General features: G+C 35.6%; 1 protein-coding gene and 2 long non-coding RNA genes across 3 annotated transcripts; 1 reads left to right on the forward strand and 2 right to left on the reverse strand.

Moving 5' to 3' along the window:
* The first annotated feature begins 237 nt into the window (after positions 1 to 237).
* LOC130469218 (uncharacterized) lies at positions 238 to 962 on the forward strand. Its single transcript, XM_056838162.1, has 2 exons — positions 238 to 598; positions 683 to 962. The coding sequence occupies exons 1-2, from the start codon at positions 275 to 277 to the stop codon at positions 824 to 826; spliced, it is 468 nt and encodes a 155-aa protein (XP_056694140.1). The 5' UTR covers positions 238 to 274; the 3' UTR covers positions 827 to 962.
* Positions 963 to 2011: 1049 nt separating this feature from the next.
* LOC130469066 (uncharacterized) lies at positions 2012 to 3224 on the reverse strand. The gene is made up of 2 exons (XR_008929445.1): positions 2905 to 3224; positions 2012 to 2596 (listed from the first exon to the last, which is right to left on the reverse strand). It is a non-coding gene; the product is annotated as an uncharacterized lncRNA (long non-coding RNA).
* Positions 3225 to 6418: 3194 nt separating this feature from the next.
* Positions 6419 to 13353, reverse strand: LOC130469067 (uncharacterized). Its single transcript, XR_008929446.1, has 4 exons — positions 13027 to 13353; positions 12736 to 12946; positions 12033 to 12229; positions 6419 to 6534 (listed from the first exon to the last, which is right to left on the reverse strand). It is a non-coding gene; the product is annotated as an uncharacterized lncRNA (long non-coding RNA).
* Positions 13354 to 16882: the final 3529 nt, after the last annotated feature.

A 16882-nucleotide genomic window follows, 5' to 3' on the forward strand; every position in this document is an offset into this window, starting at 1 on the left:
GCAAACTGTGTTTGATGGACTAGAGAAGTTAGCTAGGTCATGCATAGTGCAACAATCAAGAGATGATAATTATGAAGTTCAGTTAAAGGGTGATCAATGTGTGGTTGACTTAGAACAAAGGACTTGCAGTTGTTATCAGTGGGAACTAACCGGGATACCTTGTGTGCATGCTTTTGCTTGTATGCTAGACAAAAGAGTGGATCCAGAGTTGTATGTTCACCCTTATTACTCTAAGGAGACATACCTGTTAGCATATGAGTCTCCTATTAAGCCTATGCCTGGACCTAAACATTGGGAAAAGGTGAACATGAGACAACCACTCCCACCTGCATTCAAGGTTCAACCCGGAAGACCCAAAGGAAAGAAGAGAAAGCTTGAAAAGGGAGAAGGAAAATCTCAAGTTGCTGATGAGGCTAAGAAACCAAAGAGGAAGAACCAATGCAAGAATTGTGGTGGTTTTGGGCATTATGCCAAGACTTGTAAAATCCCGTCTACAACGGAATCAAGAACGACAATGACAAATGTCGGTAGACCACCACTGCAAACTCCATGGGTCAAAGAACAAAGGAAGAAAAATGAAGAAAGGATTGCAAGGAAGGTTAGTGCAGATTTCTTGTGTGCTTTTTGTGCCTTTTCTTGTTTATGATCATACTCTAATCATATATCTTTCTCATTTCCACAGGCTTCTTCTCAAGGGGCGGGGCCAAACAGCATCGCTAACAAGACTTTCCCCCAAGAAGTAGCTAGGCAAGCATCAACAAGCACAGCACCTCCCCCAAGAAACCGAACTACTTCTAAGCTTTCATTAGTTAGGAGCACTCAATGATTAGAGCTAGGTTTCTCGGGTTTTAGTTGCGTATTAATATGTATTTTATTGGGAAAACTTAAGAGAAAAACTTAGTTATGGTAGTTAATGTATGTGCCTATTTATGGCTAAAGACAAGAAGATTTATTTATGTTAAAGACAAAGCATGTGTGTGGATTATACAGGTTTTTGGTTGTCGTAGTTGTTTTTGTTTTTTTTATTGTTAAAGACTGATTAGTTGCTAATTGCACTGATCTGCTGACTGATCAGAGACTATACTGCTGCTGCTCCACACTGATCTGACATACTATATTGCTGCTAATGACTGTACTGCTGCTGACTAGGCCAGGAGTTGTTGCTGACTGGTCTGGAGTTGCTGACTGGTCTGGAGTTGCTGCTCAAGCTGAATAATCTGCTGCTGAAGCTGACTGGCCTGCTAACTGATCTACTGTTGCTGACTAAACTGCATCCACATGGAACAACTAAACATGCTGAAGTTGACTATCTACTGCTGCTGACTAAATTGCCTAGAGTCTTTTCCCCCTGGGTGTAATTTACCTCTATTTATCAATTGTACTAATCAACATCTTTCAATTTGAAAGTTTTTCATGCTAGTGTTCCCAAACTATACATTGATTCTGTACATTAATAACTGAAATGAAAGCCTTGCATTTTTTTGTTATATCGATTTTCTAATCAATAAGTCACGGTATGCTCTACTCTCACGAGCTCGAAATAAAAAAATAAAAAAGTATAACGCAACTGTGTTTAATCAGAATATCTCATGTTATTTTTGCACAAAACTCTTAGATCTACGATACATTACACACTCTTACATTATTCCTGTGAGTGTTTCATCTCTTCGGTGAGTAGCATATTCGGATTGAGCATACATTTGATGTCTTAATGGTTTCATTCCTTCCTGCATGAATGATGTGCCTAGGCTCCGTGGGTTGAAGCTGTTTGTTCCTGCTTGTTGTGCACCCAATGACAATCTCCTGTTTGAAGGACTTCCACTCAAATTCCTGTTTGTAGGAGATGCATTGCTGAAACTTCCATTTAAATTCCTGTTTGGTATACGTCGAGCGTTGGTGCCTGGTCTGGAGCTCAATGAGAGATTTCTAACTGAAAAATTCAAAGAAGGGCCTATATCTTTCTACTTGTGCCACTATGTAGTCTTTGTTTCTGATAGAATCACGAGTCATGTTTAATAAGAAACTAAGTTTTATTTCATTCAAACACCAAAAGCTTACATTCAAACACCAAAAGCTTACATTTTTCAAGCCATTTCAACAACCTAAATGCTCTGTTTCATTTGAGCATGACTTATCTTACCTTAACCAACTGTATTAGCCTAACTTATTTACTAAAAACATTCCCAAGATCAAGAAAAAACAACAAATTGCAACAATAATAAAATAGGTATTCACTTCCATGTTCATCTTCTTTCCATCAGAACTTAAAGCCCTGTTTTTCACCTTCAAACCATCAATTTCATTCAGCAAACACCTCCTTTGCCCACGCAAATCATCAATATCCCTCTTCATCAGTTTCTTATCCAACAACAGATTGTTGATAACTTGTGTTTGCCAAGTTGTCCCATCCGGTTCATCCACCCATTCAAAAGCTTTGCATCCCCGTTTTTCTGTGATTGGATCGTAGAATTTGCATGACCTGAATTTTCTCCCCGGATTCTCCCTAGTCCAACCAGTTAACATGGCAAATGGAACTCCACAGGCACATTTTTTCTCTTTTGAAGGTGAAAATTTCGATGTAGACATCAGCTCGATTCTACAATTGACATCAAATAAATATTTGTATTAGTTTCTAATAATACGAATCAACATTCCCTAACCTCAATTTTTAAATACATTACACATTCAACAAATCCCCAATTTTTTCTTCATATGAACCCTAACTTTTTTTTGGAAATTTTGGGGTTGCTTTCATTGATTGAATCGATAATTCACAAACCAAAATATAAAATTCGCATACCCAAATCATTCACACACAAATATTGGCTCAATTTCTGTCAAGTTTATCATCAATTTCAACATGAAAATACCTACGAAATTTCAACAATTGATCTAAATTCATACCTTATTGTACCTTGATTCTTCTTCTTTCGCCCAAAAGATTACTCGAAAATAAAAAACTAACGAAATCCCTCAATCAATTTCAAGTTTTTTTATGGAAATTTGTGAATTTCATGAAAAATTCGAAGAGCAGTTGAAGGGGAAGGAAGAAGTTAATGTCAATCTGATGAATAAGAAAGGCACGAGGAAGCTAGCCGTTGGGGGTGGGCCTCACTTAACGCCTATTAACTGTTCTGTTAACAGGTGGTGAAAAAAGAAAAAAAAAAAAATTTAGGTGGTTATTTAAAACTTTGAGATTTGTAGGTGGTAAATCAAAAATTTGGTTTTTTTTTAGGTGGTTATTCACAAAAAATCCGTGATTTTAAATAAATCATGTAAATACTTGCATATTTATTTGGGCCATTCGTCTTAGGACACGAATGGATGAATGCATAGAATATATTTTATGTATTGCATGTATTCAAGGTGACTGGTATGGCCAATCTAGGATAGTTAAATACGGTCTGCGTACCGTTTTATCTTTGAATGTAAAGTTTTAAATTTGGTATGCGTACCATTGAAATTTTGATGTAATTATTTAATTATTTCAAGTATTTCTAGGAAATTAGAACTTTAAGTTAGCTTTTGAATGAAGTTCAAGACGATGTCAAGCTAACAAAGGGAAGATTGGATGCTTCAAGACCAAGTTTTTGGGTCATACTAGTTCACCAAAATATTTATGCTTTTATATATTGGTATATGTATAGATTGGATGCATGAGTGCGTTGTTTGTATGTTTGGTTATGATTTAGTTCACTAAGTAATCAAACCAACATAGAAACAACTATGTCCAAAGTAATATTGAGTTCATAATTGCCTTCCAAATCAAGCACTTACAAAACTCTAAGGACCTAAGATAGTAGGTTTTCGCCAAAGCGAGGTGCTTTTAGTTGACTTAGATGGTAAGGTATCCCAAAGGAACACATCGATTGTGGTTGTGATATTCTAGCAGAAACACACACAAGAGGGGGGGGGGGGGTGAATTGTATTTCGAACTTTAAGAGAGTTTCTTGCGGAACTTAGAAATAATAAAGGAACTGAGTATTAAGAAAGTAAAAAGCAATGATTTAGAAAACTTCTTGACACTAATCAAGAAGAGAATTCCTTTATATTATGGTAATACCTCGATTACAATAACTCTCTGACTCGAGTTCCTCTCAAACTCGAGTTCCTCACAGTAACCTACTCAGATTACAACTCACTTTTCTTCTCTTTCTCTCAGACTTACACTCTAAGTCTTTGCAGGATAACTCTATCCTTTCTAATCTGAAATACAGTTTTGTTTCGAGAACTCTAGATATTAATAAGCTTAAGTAAATATATAAAGACCTTTAGGAACTTGGATTAAACTAGGACACAAACTCGTTTTTAGAAAACTCTTTAAAACGTTTTAGGAAATACAAAGCTCTAGGAATGTTTGTGTATTTTTCTCAGAAAACTTCGTGGCCTTATATAAAGTTTTGTCCTTAGGGTTTTTTTCCCTTCAAAACCTCAACTGCCAATAACTGACACTTTGTTTGTCACTTCCCTAGACTTGAGGAACAAGGGAAGACCACTTCCCACTCAACTCCCTCAACTGCTAGACGTGTTCAAGACCAAGTCAGACTTCTTTGTTTAATAAAAAACATTTTTATTTTATTTTATCAAAATATTTAGGAGAAGTTTTAGGAAGGTAAAACTGTTTTTATTTAAATGAACAAGATTTAGAAATAAATCTGATTTTTTATTAAACGTAAAGATAAATTTTATTTAAATACAGATTCCTTAAAACTGTGTTGCCTGATATTATGATAAAAATAAACGGGTAATCCAAGTTCCTCTAGTTCCTTATATACCACTTAACATATTAATATATTACATATAATCTAAGTGAGATAAACTACTGTAGGCACCTACTTTTGTCCCCGTTCCCGCAAGGGAAAGGTTCAATGATGAAAGCATAAAAACTCCACTTGACAACGCATCTCCTATAAAATAAACGAATCTCGATTCCCCATTTCATTTCACCCGAAACCTGCTATTTATGGAAACCTGCTAAAAATAGTAACTGCCGTAAAAGGTAGCTTCTAAAAGTGGCAAATCATAAAAGATAAAAACCTGTCAGAATTAGGTGTTGCACTCCAACATAAATCCTAAATGAGATAGAAAACTGCGAGAATCCTATTCCTAATAGGATTCGGAAATGAGAGTTATGTATTAATTAAAATCCTAACGAACCTAGAGTTCGTAACGGGCCCAGACGCATTCCGTCATGAAATTAATACGCGCTAAAAGACTCGAATTAATCTCAAACTCTCCGGATTCTAGGAATCCGAATCTGACAAAGAAACGGCCCAAACAGCAATTTCAACGCCCAGCCCTGGGCGCTGAAATTGCCAGGATCCTATTTTCAACGCCCAGAGCTGGGCGCCGAAATCTTTGACGCCCAGAGCTGGGCGCTGAAAGTACCTGGGTACGTGTTTTTTCCTAACTCTTTGCGGATTAGAACTCTGCAATTCTATCTTTCCACGAACTCTTCCCTATAAATAGGCCCCTAGTTTCGACGTGAAACAACACAGAACAACACATAATATATTCTGAGTATTGACTCTAAACCCCTTAGCCTAAGCCTCTCGCTGCGAAACTGTTCACGCGTTCTGTCGCAATCGATCCATAAATCGAACAGAACGTATCCTGTCCCATAATTGAGATTCGTTAAATAAAAAGGAGAAATAGCAAAGTCAAAGTGGTTAGTTTTCTGAGAACCGTGACGCACCTCTCAAGGGTGCGTCGTGACGTGTCCCTTTTCGATGATTTAACTGCTTTCCTCGCCCTTTTTATGAACTGTTAAACTAACATAATATGATTGTTCTATCACGCCTAACAAATATAATATTTTTGGGAAATCAGATTATCACTAGTAGAAAAAACCCTTATTGCAGCGGGCTTTTAGACCCCTGTTGCAGCGTACATCGTATGCTGCAACTGGGGGGCCTGCAACAAGTCTGAACTTGTTGCAGCGTATAATGTTCGCTGCTAAAAGGGGTTTTTTGCAGCGTACATATTTATGTACGCTGCAACAAGTGCCAAAAAATTGGCAAAAATTTGGACTTGTTGCAGCGTACATATATATGTACGCTGCAAAAGACTCAACTTTTTGCAGCGTACATTTATTTGTACGCTGCAACAAGTCTGAAATTTTGCGAAATTTTTTTCCCTTGTTGCAGCGTACAATATATATGTACGCTGCAACAAAGCACTTTTGGCGGGAAAATTCTAATTTTGTTTAGGGATACCTAGAGTGCCTTGCACCAAATATAGAAACCTGTCAAAACAATAATAGAATAACGCAACCTGTATAACAAATATAAAAACAACAACTGGAGTTTTGAATACTATATATCCCAAAACCAAAGTGCACATATTACATTTAAATATATGTTCCAATTTCAACATAAACATACATTTTAATATAAAATTTATTCTATAACAACTAAACCAACTCGATCAAGCGCGCTAAAGCCAATAATAAATACTTGCTGGTAAAAAACTTAGCCCATTGCTCACGAACCACATCAAATTCCTCGCATAAGGCGCAATCCTCGGAGTGTAGACCTTTACAAAAACAGAAATTTAAAATAAACATTAGATTAAATACAAATTAAATATCACATTTTAAAATTCAAGAAACTAATGACAATGTCCTAATAGTCTAAAATGAGTCCTTAGGTTCTTTAGTTCAAAGTTAGGAGCGAAAATGTCATTTTAGCCTAAATATGACCTATAACGACCCAATGAGCCTATAGGTGCATAAATAGATTGGAACGAGTCCTAGATCGTTAAAATTATGCATATTAAACATGTAATAAGTTTTAAATGAGTCCTTAGGTTCTTTATTTCAAAGTTGGGAGCGAAAATGCCTTATTTTAGCCTAGATATGACCTATAACGATCAAACAATCATTAAATGGGTATAAGTAGATTAGAATAAGTCCTAGAAACTCAAAACTAAGCTTATTAATCATATAATAATTTAAAAATGAGTCCTTAGGTTCTTAAGTTCAAAGTTGGGAGCGAAAATGTCATTTTAGCCTAAATATGACCTAAAACGACACAATGAGCCTTAAATGGGCATAAATGGATTGGAATGAGTCCTACAAAGATAAAACTAGAATATAAAACATTTAGTAGGTTTAAAATGAGTCCTTAGGTTCTTTAATTCATAGTTGGGAGAGAAAATGTCATTTTAGCCTAAATATGACCTACAACGACCTAATGAGCCTTAAAGGTGCATAAATAGATTGGAACGAGTCTTATAAAATTAAAATTATGCATATTAAACATGTATTAAGTTTAAAATGAGTGTTTAGGTTCTTATTTTAAAGTTAGGAGCGAAAATGCCTCATTTTAGCCTAAATATGACCTATAACTATCAAACAAGCATTAAATGTGCATAAATAGATTAGAATAAGTCTTAGAAACTTAAAACTAAGCATATTAATCATATAATAAGTTTAAAATGAGTCATTAGGTTCTTAAGTTCAAAGTTGGGAGCGAAAATGTCATTTTAGCCTAAATATGACCTATAACGACACAATGAGCCTTAAATATGCATAAATGGATTGGAATGAGTTCTAGAAAGTCAAAACTAAGCATATAAAACATTTAGTAAGTTTAAAATGAGTCCTTAGGTTCTTTAGTTCATAGTTTGGAGCGAAAATGTCATTTTAGCCTAAATATGTCCTATAACGACCAAACAAGCCTTAAATGTGTATAAGTAGTTAGAATAAGTCTTAGAAACTTAAAACTAAGCATATTAATCATGTAATGAGTTTAAAATAAGTCCTTAGGTTCTTTATTTTAAAGTTGGGATCGAAAATGCCTTATTTTATCCTAAATATGACCTATAACGATAAAACAAGCATTAAATGTGCATAAATAGATTAGAATAAGTCTTAGAAACTTATAACTAAGCATATTTATCATATAATAAGTTTAAAATGAGTTATTAGGTTCTTAAGTTCAAAGTTGGGAGCGAAAATGTCATTTTAGCCTAAATATGACCTATAACGATAAAACAAGCATTAAATGTGCATAAATAGATTAGAATAAGTCTTAGAAACTTAAAACTAAGCATATTTATCATATAATAAGTTTAAAATGAGTCATTAGGTTCTTAAGTTCAAAGTTGGGAGCGAAAATGTCATTTTAGCCTCAATATGACCTATAACGACACTATGAGCCTTAAATGTGCATAAATGGATTGGAATGAGTCCTAGAAAGTTAAAAATAAGCTTATAAAACATTTAGTAAGTTTAAAATGAGTCCTTAGGTTCTTTGGTTCATAGTTGGGAGCGAAAATGTCATTTTAGCCTAAATATGACCTACAACGACCTAATGAGCCTTAAAGGTGCATAAATAGATTGGAACGAGTCTTATAAAGTTAAAATTATGCATATTAAACATGTATTAAGTTTAAAATGAGTGCTTAGGTTCTTTATTTTAAAGTTAGGAGCGAAAATGCCTCATTTTAGCCTAAATATGACCTATAACGATAAAACAAGCATTAAATGTGCATAAATAGATTAGAATAAGTCTTAGAAACTTAAAACTAAGCATATTTATCATATAATAAGTTTAAAATGAGTCATTAGGTTCTTAAGTTCAAAGTTGGGAGCGAAAATGGCACTTTAGCCTAAATATGACCTATAACGACACAATGAGCCTTAAATATGCATAAATGGATTGGAATGAGTTCTAGAAAGTCAAAACTAAGCATATAAAACATTTAGTAAGTTTAAAATGAGTCCTTAGGTTCTTTAGTTCATAGTTTGGAGCGAAAATGTCATTTTAACCTAAATATGTCCTATAACGACCAAACAAGCCTTAAATGTGTATAAGTAGATAGAATAAGTCTTAGAAACTTAAAACTAAGCATATTAATCATGTAATAAGTTTAAAATGAGTCCTTAGGTTCTTTAGTTCAAAGTTAGGAGCGCAAATGCCTCATTTTAGCCTAAATATGACCTATAACGATAAAACAAACATTAAATGTGCATAAATAGATTAGAATAAGTCTTAGAAACTTAAAACTAAGCATATTTATCATATAATAAGTTTAAAATGAGTCATTAGGTTCTTAAGTTCAAAGTTGGGAGCGAAAATGTCATTTTAGCCTAAATATGACCTATAACGACACAATGAGCCTTAAATGTGCATAAATGGATTGGAATGAGTCCTAGAAAGTTAAAAATAAGCATATAAAACATTTAGTAAGTTTAAAATGAGTCCTTAGGTTCTTTGGTTCATAGTTGGGAGCGAAAATGTCATTTTAGCATAAATATGTCCTATAACGACCAAACAAGCCCTAAATGTGTATAAATAGTTAGAATAAGTCTTAGAAACTTAAAACTAAGCATATTAAACATGTAATAAGTTTAAAATAAGTCCTTAGGTTCTTTATTTTAAAGTTGGGATCGAAAATGCCTTATTTTATCCTAAATATGACCTATAACGATAAAACAAGCATTAAATGTGCATAAATAGATTAGAATAAGTCTTAGAAACTTAAAACTAAGCATATTTATCATATAATAAGTTTAAAATGAGTTATTAGGTTCTTAAGTTCAAAGTTGGGAGCGAAAATGTCATTTTAGCCTAAATATGACCTATAACGATAAAACAAGCATTAAATGTGCATAAATAGATTAGAATAAGTCTTTGAAACTTAAAACTAAGCATATTTATCATATAATAAGTTTAAAATGAGTCATTAGGTTCTTAAGTTCAAAGTTGGGAGCGAAAATGTCATTTTAGCCTAAATATGACCTATAACGACACAATGAGCCTTAAATGTCCATAAATGGATTGGAATGAGTCCTAGAAAGTTAAAAATAAGCATATAAAACATTTAGTAAGTTTAAAATGAGTCCTTAGGTTCTTTGGTTCATAGTTGGGAGCGAAAATGTCATTTTAGCCTAAATATGTCCTATAACGACCAAACAAGCCTTAAATGTGTATAAGTAGTTAGAATAAGTCTTAGAAACTTAAAACGTACTAAGCATATTAAACATGTAATAAGTTTAAAATAAGTCCTTAGGTCTTGGAAACTTAAAACTAAGAATATTAATCATGTAAAGGGTTTAAAATGAGTCTTTAGGTTCTTTAGTTCAAGGTTAGGAGCGAAAATGTCTCATTTAGCCTAAATATGACCTATAACGACAAAACAAGTCTCAAATGTGCATAATAGATTCGATTGAGTCTTGAAAAGTTAAAACTAATCATATGAATCATGTAATAAGTTTGAAATTAGTTTTTAAGTTCGTTAGATCAAAGTTGGGAGCGAAAATGTCATTTTAGCCTAAATATGACCTATAACGACACAATGAGCCTTAAATGTGCATAAATGGATTGGAATGAGTCCTAGAAAGTTAAAAATAAGCATATAAAACATTTAGTAAGTTTAAAATGAGTCCTTAGGTTCTTTGGTTCATAGTTGGGAGCTAAAATGTCATTTTAGCCTAAATATGTCCTATAACGACCAAACAAGCCTTAAATGTGTATAAATAGTTAGAATAAGTCTTAGAAACTTAAAACTAAGCATATTAAACATGTAATAAGTTTAAAATAAGTCCTTAGGTTCTTTATTTTAAAGTTGGGATCGAAAATGCCTTTTTTTATCCTAAATATGACCTATAACGATAAAACAAGCATTAAATGTGCATAAATAGATTAGAATAAGTCTTAGAAACTTAAAACTAAGCATATTTATCATATAAGAAGTTTAAAATGAGTTATTAGGTTCTTAAGTTCAAAGTTGGGAGCGAAAATGTCATTTTAGCCTAAATATGACCTATAACGATAAAACAAGCATTAAATGTGCATAAATAGATTAGAATAAGTCTTTGAAACTTAAAACTAAGCATATTTATCATATAATAAGTTTAAAATGAGTCATTAGGTTCTTAAGTTCATAGTTGGGAGCGAAAATGTCATTTTAGCCTAAATATGACCTATAACGACACAATGAGCCTTAAATGTGCATAAATGGATTGGAATGAGTCCTAGAAAGTTAAAAATAAGCATATAAAACATTTAGTAAGTTTAAAATGAGTCCTTAGGTTCTTTGGTTCATAGTTGGGAGCGAAAATGTCATTTTAGCCTAAATATGTCCTATAACGACCAAACAAGCCTTAAATGTGTATTAAACATGTAATAAGTTTAAAATAAGTCCTTAGGTCTTGGAAACTTAAAACTAAGAATATTAATCATGTAAAGGGTTTAAAATGAGTCTTTAGGTTCTTTAGTTCAAGGTTAGGAGCGAAAATGTCTCATTTTAGCCTAAATATGACCTATAATGACAAAACAAGTCTCAAATGTGCATAATAGATTGGATTGAGTCTTGAAAAGTTAAAACTAATCATATGAATCATGTAATAAGTTTGAAATTAGTTTTTAAGTTCGTTAGATCAAAGTTGGGAGCGAAAATGTCATTTTAGCCTAAATATGACCTATAACAGCCAAACAAGTCTCAAATGTGCATAAATAGATTGGATTTAGTCTTGGAAACTTAAAACTAATCATATTAATCATGTAATAAGTTGGAAATGAGTCTTTAGGTTCGCTAGTTCAAAGTTGGGAACAAAAATGTAATTTTAGCCTAAATATGACCTATAACGGCCAAACAAGTCCCAAATGTGCATAAATAGATTGGATTGAGTCTTGGAAAGTTGAAATTATCATATGAATCATGTAGTAAGTTTTAAATGAGTTCTTAGGTTCGTAGTTCAAAGTTGGGAGCGTAAATGTCATTTTAGCCTAATTTCTCCCCCATTTTCTTCGTTGCGACATTCTAGCAAAAACTGATACAATAACCTAAAGGCCCCATAACTTATAAGTTACTCCATTCCATTACATTCTAATCTAATCTAACTCTTTATTCTGCCCTTCTAATTATTCTATGCAAACCATAAATGATGTAATTTATATCGCATACCTGGAGAGTAACACTATATGCAAGGCACAAACAGATGACTAAAAGGAAAACAGACCAAATTTCAGATAACATAAAATAAGCCGTGTATGGGAGAGATAAAAGGAGAGAGAGAAGCATACACATATTATCCTTCTGATCCTGACCACTCACTTAAGCTCTTAGTAAACTGCTTCATTCCACGATTTGAGCATTTATCTCCAATTGCCTTTTCAACAAAGCTAGTTACTATATTACTCTGGTCTTTGCCATCTACTATCTCCTCTATTCTGACAGACCCATCTTCGGATTCACAACCGTCGTTGGCCATGAAATTCTCCTATTACCAAATGAATAGGCAGAAGACATAAAGAATGGTCAAAACTATAACAACTAATAACAAAATAAGAGAGTAGCTACTAGCCTGTAATAAAGCAAACCAAAGAGACAATTGCACATTGTGTGTGTGCCGGGGGGACGGAAAAAATAAGTCTGACCCTAGAAATTCTACCAGTAGCGGACTCAAACTGGATGTTGCCTTTGCTACTGTTTAACACGTAAATTTCATGCTAATATGTTACACGCCATAATCGAATATAAATTCATACAAGCGTGAGATTCACTCAAATTTTAGTATTGGAGATCTTTAAGAAAAACCAAGACTTGTGAATCATTTCAAGTTCTTTTGGATGCCAACCTAAAAATGACCCTAAATACAATTAGCCTAGTTAACTCCAGATAGCTTGCAAGATTAGTATCAAAGAAATGTCTGATTGGTGCATCGATCAGGAACTTTGTCAATAAAAACTCTACTGACAACATGAATAATGGATTTAACAAACTCACCCCAACTCAGGAGATTGATACTGAAATTCACCGGGCTAGTTATTTGAGTCACTTGAGTATCCAAATGAAACCTTGAACTAGGCTTTGCAGGACCTAAACCAATCATGTTCAGGAACCGATTACCTCTGCTTTCCTATGCCCTTGCATTTGCTGCGAGTCTCTACTGAGATCGTTCCCTCTTTCGATTAAAAAATAAAATGGAGCCAAAACCCTAAAATTTGGGGGAAAATAGTTAATTCTATTTTACAAAAATTGAATAAGCCGAATCTTAAATTGAATAGAGATATATACCTCCGTAGTGCATAAATTCACTTAAATTCGAAGAAAAACGGGCGGTGGTGGTGGTGGTGAGAAACGCGATTGGTGAGAAACGGTGGTAGTTGAACCCAATTGGATCTCCATCGGAAGGTGGTGGGACGATGGTGAACGCGGCAGAATTCCGAGATTACAAATCCCTCTTACCCTTGGTGGCCGGCTTTCGTGAAAGAAAGGTACAGGTTCAGAGAATTGAAGATGGGAGGACTGAGAGGGTAGGCTGGTAGCTCACTAGCTGCTCGTGGTTTTTCTTGGAAGAGGAGAGGGTTACGAATAAAGGTGGCGACTGGCGAGGAGGCCAGAACCACCGACGAGGAAGCTATGGCAACGCAGGAAGGGTTTTTTTAGGGGACTACGCAGGAAAAGGTAAGGTAAGCGCGAGAAATGAAATTTTAATATTGCAGCGAATTTTTTTTTGACCCGGGCTATTGCAGGGGGCTTTTAAATGTACGCTGCGACAAAAATAGGTTATTGCAGGGGGCTTTTAAATTGTACGCTGCAACAAACTTTTTTGCAGGGAACAATTAAATTGTACGCTGCAACAACCCTTTAAAAGGTTTGACCCGCGTTGACCGACTGGTTATTGAAGCGTATTAATACATGTACGCTGCAACAAGGGGGATGCAACAGGGGTTTTTTCTACTAGTGTATCATGCTAGGTCCCTTAATGTTATTTAAATCAGATAATCACGATCGAATTAGTATTATATGTTGCATATTGCTAAAATCAACTCAGATTAGTTTAATAGTTTTATGCTGAGCTAGTAAGGATATCCTGCCTCTGGAGTTATCGACGAGCGAATTACTCCTCTCGGTAGTTACAGTCCCCCGAACCCTCAATCTCTACCTTGCCGGTGTATATTGAGAGATCCCCACACCAGGGATCACAAGGGAACCTACGGCCGTCGTGGTCAAACATAATTGCACTCCCTTTATGTCACGATAACCGGGTTTTGTCAGTTTTTCTCATTGTTGTTAAAAACTGAATGGAGACTCCTATATTACTAGTCAATTGGGTGTATACTCACAGGAAATCCAATTACACTTGATTGAATAAAAAGAATCGTCACACCCACGAGGGACAAGGTCACGCATTAGCCTCGCGCTTTTTCGACCCCCTCACAGTGGCGACTCTGCTGAGGATAGTGAAGGAAATACTCGTGCTTGTAGGTAATCAAAATAGCCGAAGGGTGAAACGATCCTACCCCGCGTTTATTTCCCCATCAAGTTGGGACGACCTGAAAATCAGCATATTAATGTGAATGGGCAGAACATCATAACGAATCTCGGCTCCCTCAGGAGTTGGGACTAAGGATACCTTTTTTCGCCAATAGGGGGGTGCATACGCCGCGCATGTTTCCCACTCGGTACTTGTGCAGGTAGTACACCTATCCCGAACCCAATCGCTCGCTCATTAGGTCCCTCTCGCCTGCATGCCCCCTTGGCTTGCACTTGCGGGTTGGCCTCTTGGGCGAAATTCGTCTGTTGAAGACACTACCTCGACCGGGGCATGTGTTGGATCTACGATAGAAGCGGTACCAAGCCAGGCGCAAATAAACTACCCATAGAAGCCTATCATAAACTACGTGGCATATTTAATTTTCAAATCCATGTTTGTAATGTAGTTATGTGTAGCGAAATATGTGATTGTGTGTGACAAACTATCCTAGAAAACCAACGACCTTAAAAATTGCCCAAACATTCATGAACGAATTCGCCAAGGAGTTATACCGAAATACGTGTTCCGCAAACCCGAATGATCGCCACAAAAACAAGCGACGCTCGGGATGGCCTGTAACGAATCCCACAAACGCTGCACAACGCGTAAGGACGTTATTAGGCAAGCACGCAAAATCGAAGTCGCATAAACAAAAAATATACGCAAACAGAATTCGAGCACCAGTCAGGGACGCATTTTCAGCGCCCCTGGCTGGGCGCCAATATTTCTCACGCCCACTGCTGGGCGCTGAAGTTGCTGCCTGGCCTTTTGGTCAGGCACAGCAGCCTTGGTGCCCACGCATGAAGAAAATACGTAGCAAAAAAAAAACTTTTCGTGAAAAAAAAAAAAATTGCTACGAGGGCGTATGAAAAGTACTCGATTCTAAAGGCGACTAAAAAAATAAAAAAATAAACAACTCTTTGTGTCGTTGTTAGGCCTCCTACGACGACAATGCTCGGCACCAAAACCGAGCATGCTAATTAAACGACCTTGAATGTCACATGGGCAAAATATTCAAAAAATAATGTTCGAATAAAGTTTTCAAGAAAAAATAAATGTTCAAATAAATCCGAGTCTAGACTAGGCTATGCCAAAGTACAATCTAAATCCTAAATCTTAGTTGTCTTATCCATAGAATCAGTCCTAATGCTTGGTGTCGTCCTACAAGTCAAAAGGTTAAACCATATTGAGTCTCCTTTTCTAACATTTAAATCAATAAAGCACCCACATGTAATTGTCATCCCTTGCTAAGAATCCACGGCCTCAATACTCTCTCTCACCAATAAAAAGAATACATTATAGTATTTGCAAAATGGAAACAGTCACATTCTGGAAATCATTCCCCCATAGTCGCACAACTCCCAAAGTGAACCTAAGGTATCAATACCATTCGCAAAAATTAATGGCCTCAAGGCTTATGATCACATTGGGTCACGACTATCATAGTCCTCTCGAGTCACTCACTCCTTGAAGTATTCCTAAGTACGGACTAAAAGATTTTCCATGAATACAACATGACCAACCATGAAAATACCCAAATCGGCATACCATAAGGCTACCATTGGGGTAAAGCAATACACACTAAGAGAGAAGCCGCACTAATGATTCTAGTCTTGCAAAAATAAAAATTCGATCTCCCCAATTAACTACCTTGCCAACATTAAGCAAAATGGCGCATGACAAATGAACACCCAAGGGTTAAAATCTAAAGTGTCAACCAACGAAAGTTATGGTCCAATTAGCCTAAGTCTGAGAGTCGCTTGGTCAAGTATTATAGGCTTACGCCATGTCATTATTTTGAGTCTAGGCCACCTCCTTGTATTCATACACGGGTTATAATCAGAAAAATTAATGGAAGTTTGAGTCTAAATCACAACTTCCAGTTTAATCCCGGAAGCTGGAATCTGAAAAGAAGCAAACAAAATTATTTTCGATGTAATTCTTTCGTTAAAATTTAATAAGGTAAAAATAACATTTTTGAATCTACGCTATTTGCACATTTTAAGAAACGACTAAATACGCTTGCAAAGTAAGATAATTTAAAGGTTCACCCTAGGCCAACTAAAATTAAAGGTCCACCCTAGGCCTACTAAAATTAAAGGTCCACTATAGGCCTACCAAACGAGGCTCACTCAGTCTCGCCTCGTGACTCAAAGACCATATCCATCTACCTTTTAGCCCAAATAAAAAAAAAAATTGAAAGATTTATGTTGGGGAGAAATCCCATGCAAAAAGGAAAAAATAGAAAGAGAAAAGGGAGAGCGAAAAGAGCAAGCCACGAAATGCTTAAAAAAGAGAAAGAGAAAAGGGAGAGCGAAAAAGAGCCATGAAATACTTAGCCCGTACCTCCCAAAGTGCGAAACCTACCCTAGTAAACAAAGGAAAAGAATTGAGTCAACCAATCCAAATCATAAAATTCTACGATGTCTATCCTTTCCAATCCTTATGCTCTTAGACGCATTCGCTCTGGGGTCCCTGTTCAGCTCATCTAACCCATCCATGTTCTCATTGCTATAACCCAAGAAACCATTACCTCGACTCTTGTTCTTGAACTTGTTGTCAACCGCAAACCACGCACGGCCATTGACACGTGCGTCATACCCATTATTTCCA

The sequence above is a fragment of the Spinacia oleracea genome, chromosome 3 (assembly GCF_020520425.1).
Source record: "Spinacia oleracea cultivar Varoflay chromosome 3, BTI_SOV_V1, whole genome shotgun sequence".
Lineage (NCBI taxonomy): Eukaryota > Viridiplantae > Streptophyta > Magnoliopsida > Caryophyllales > Amaranthaceae > Spinacia > Spinacia oleracea.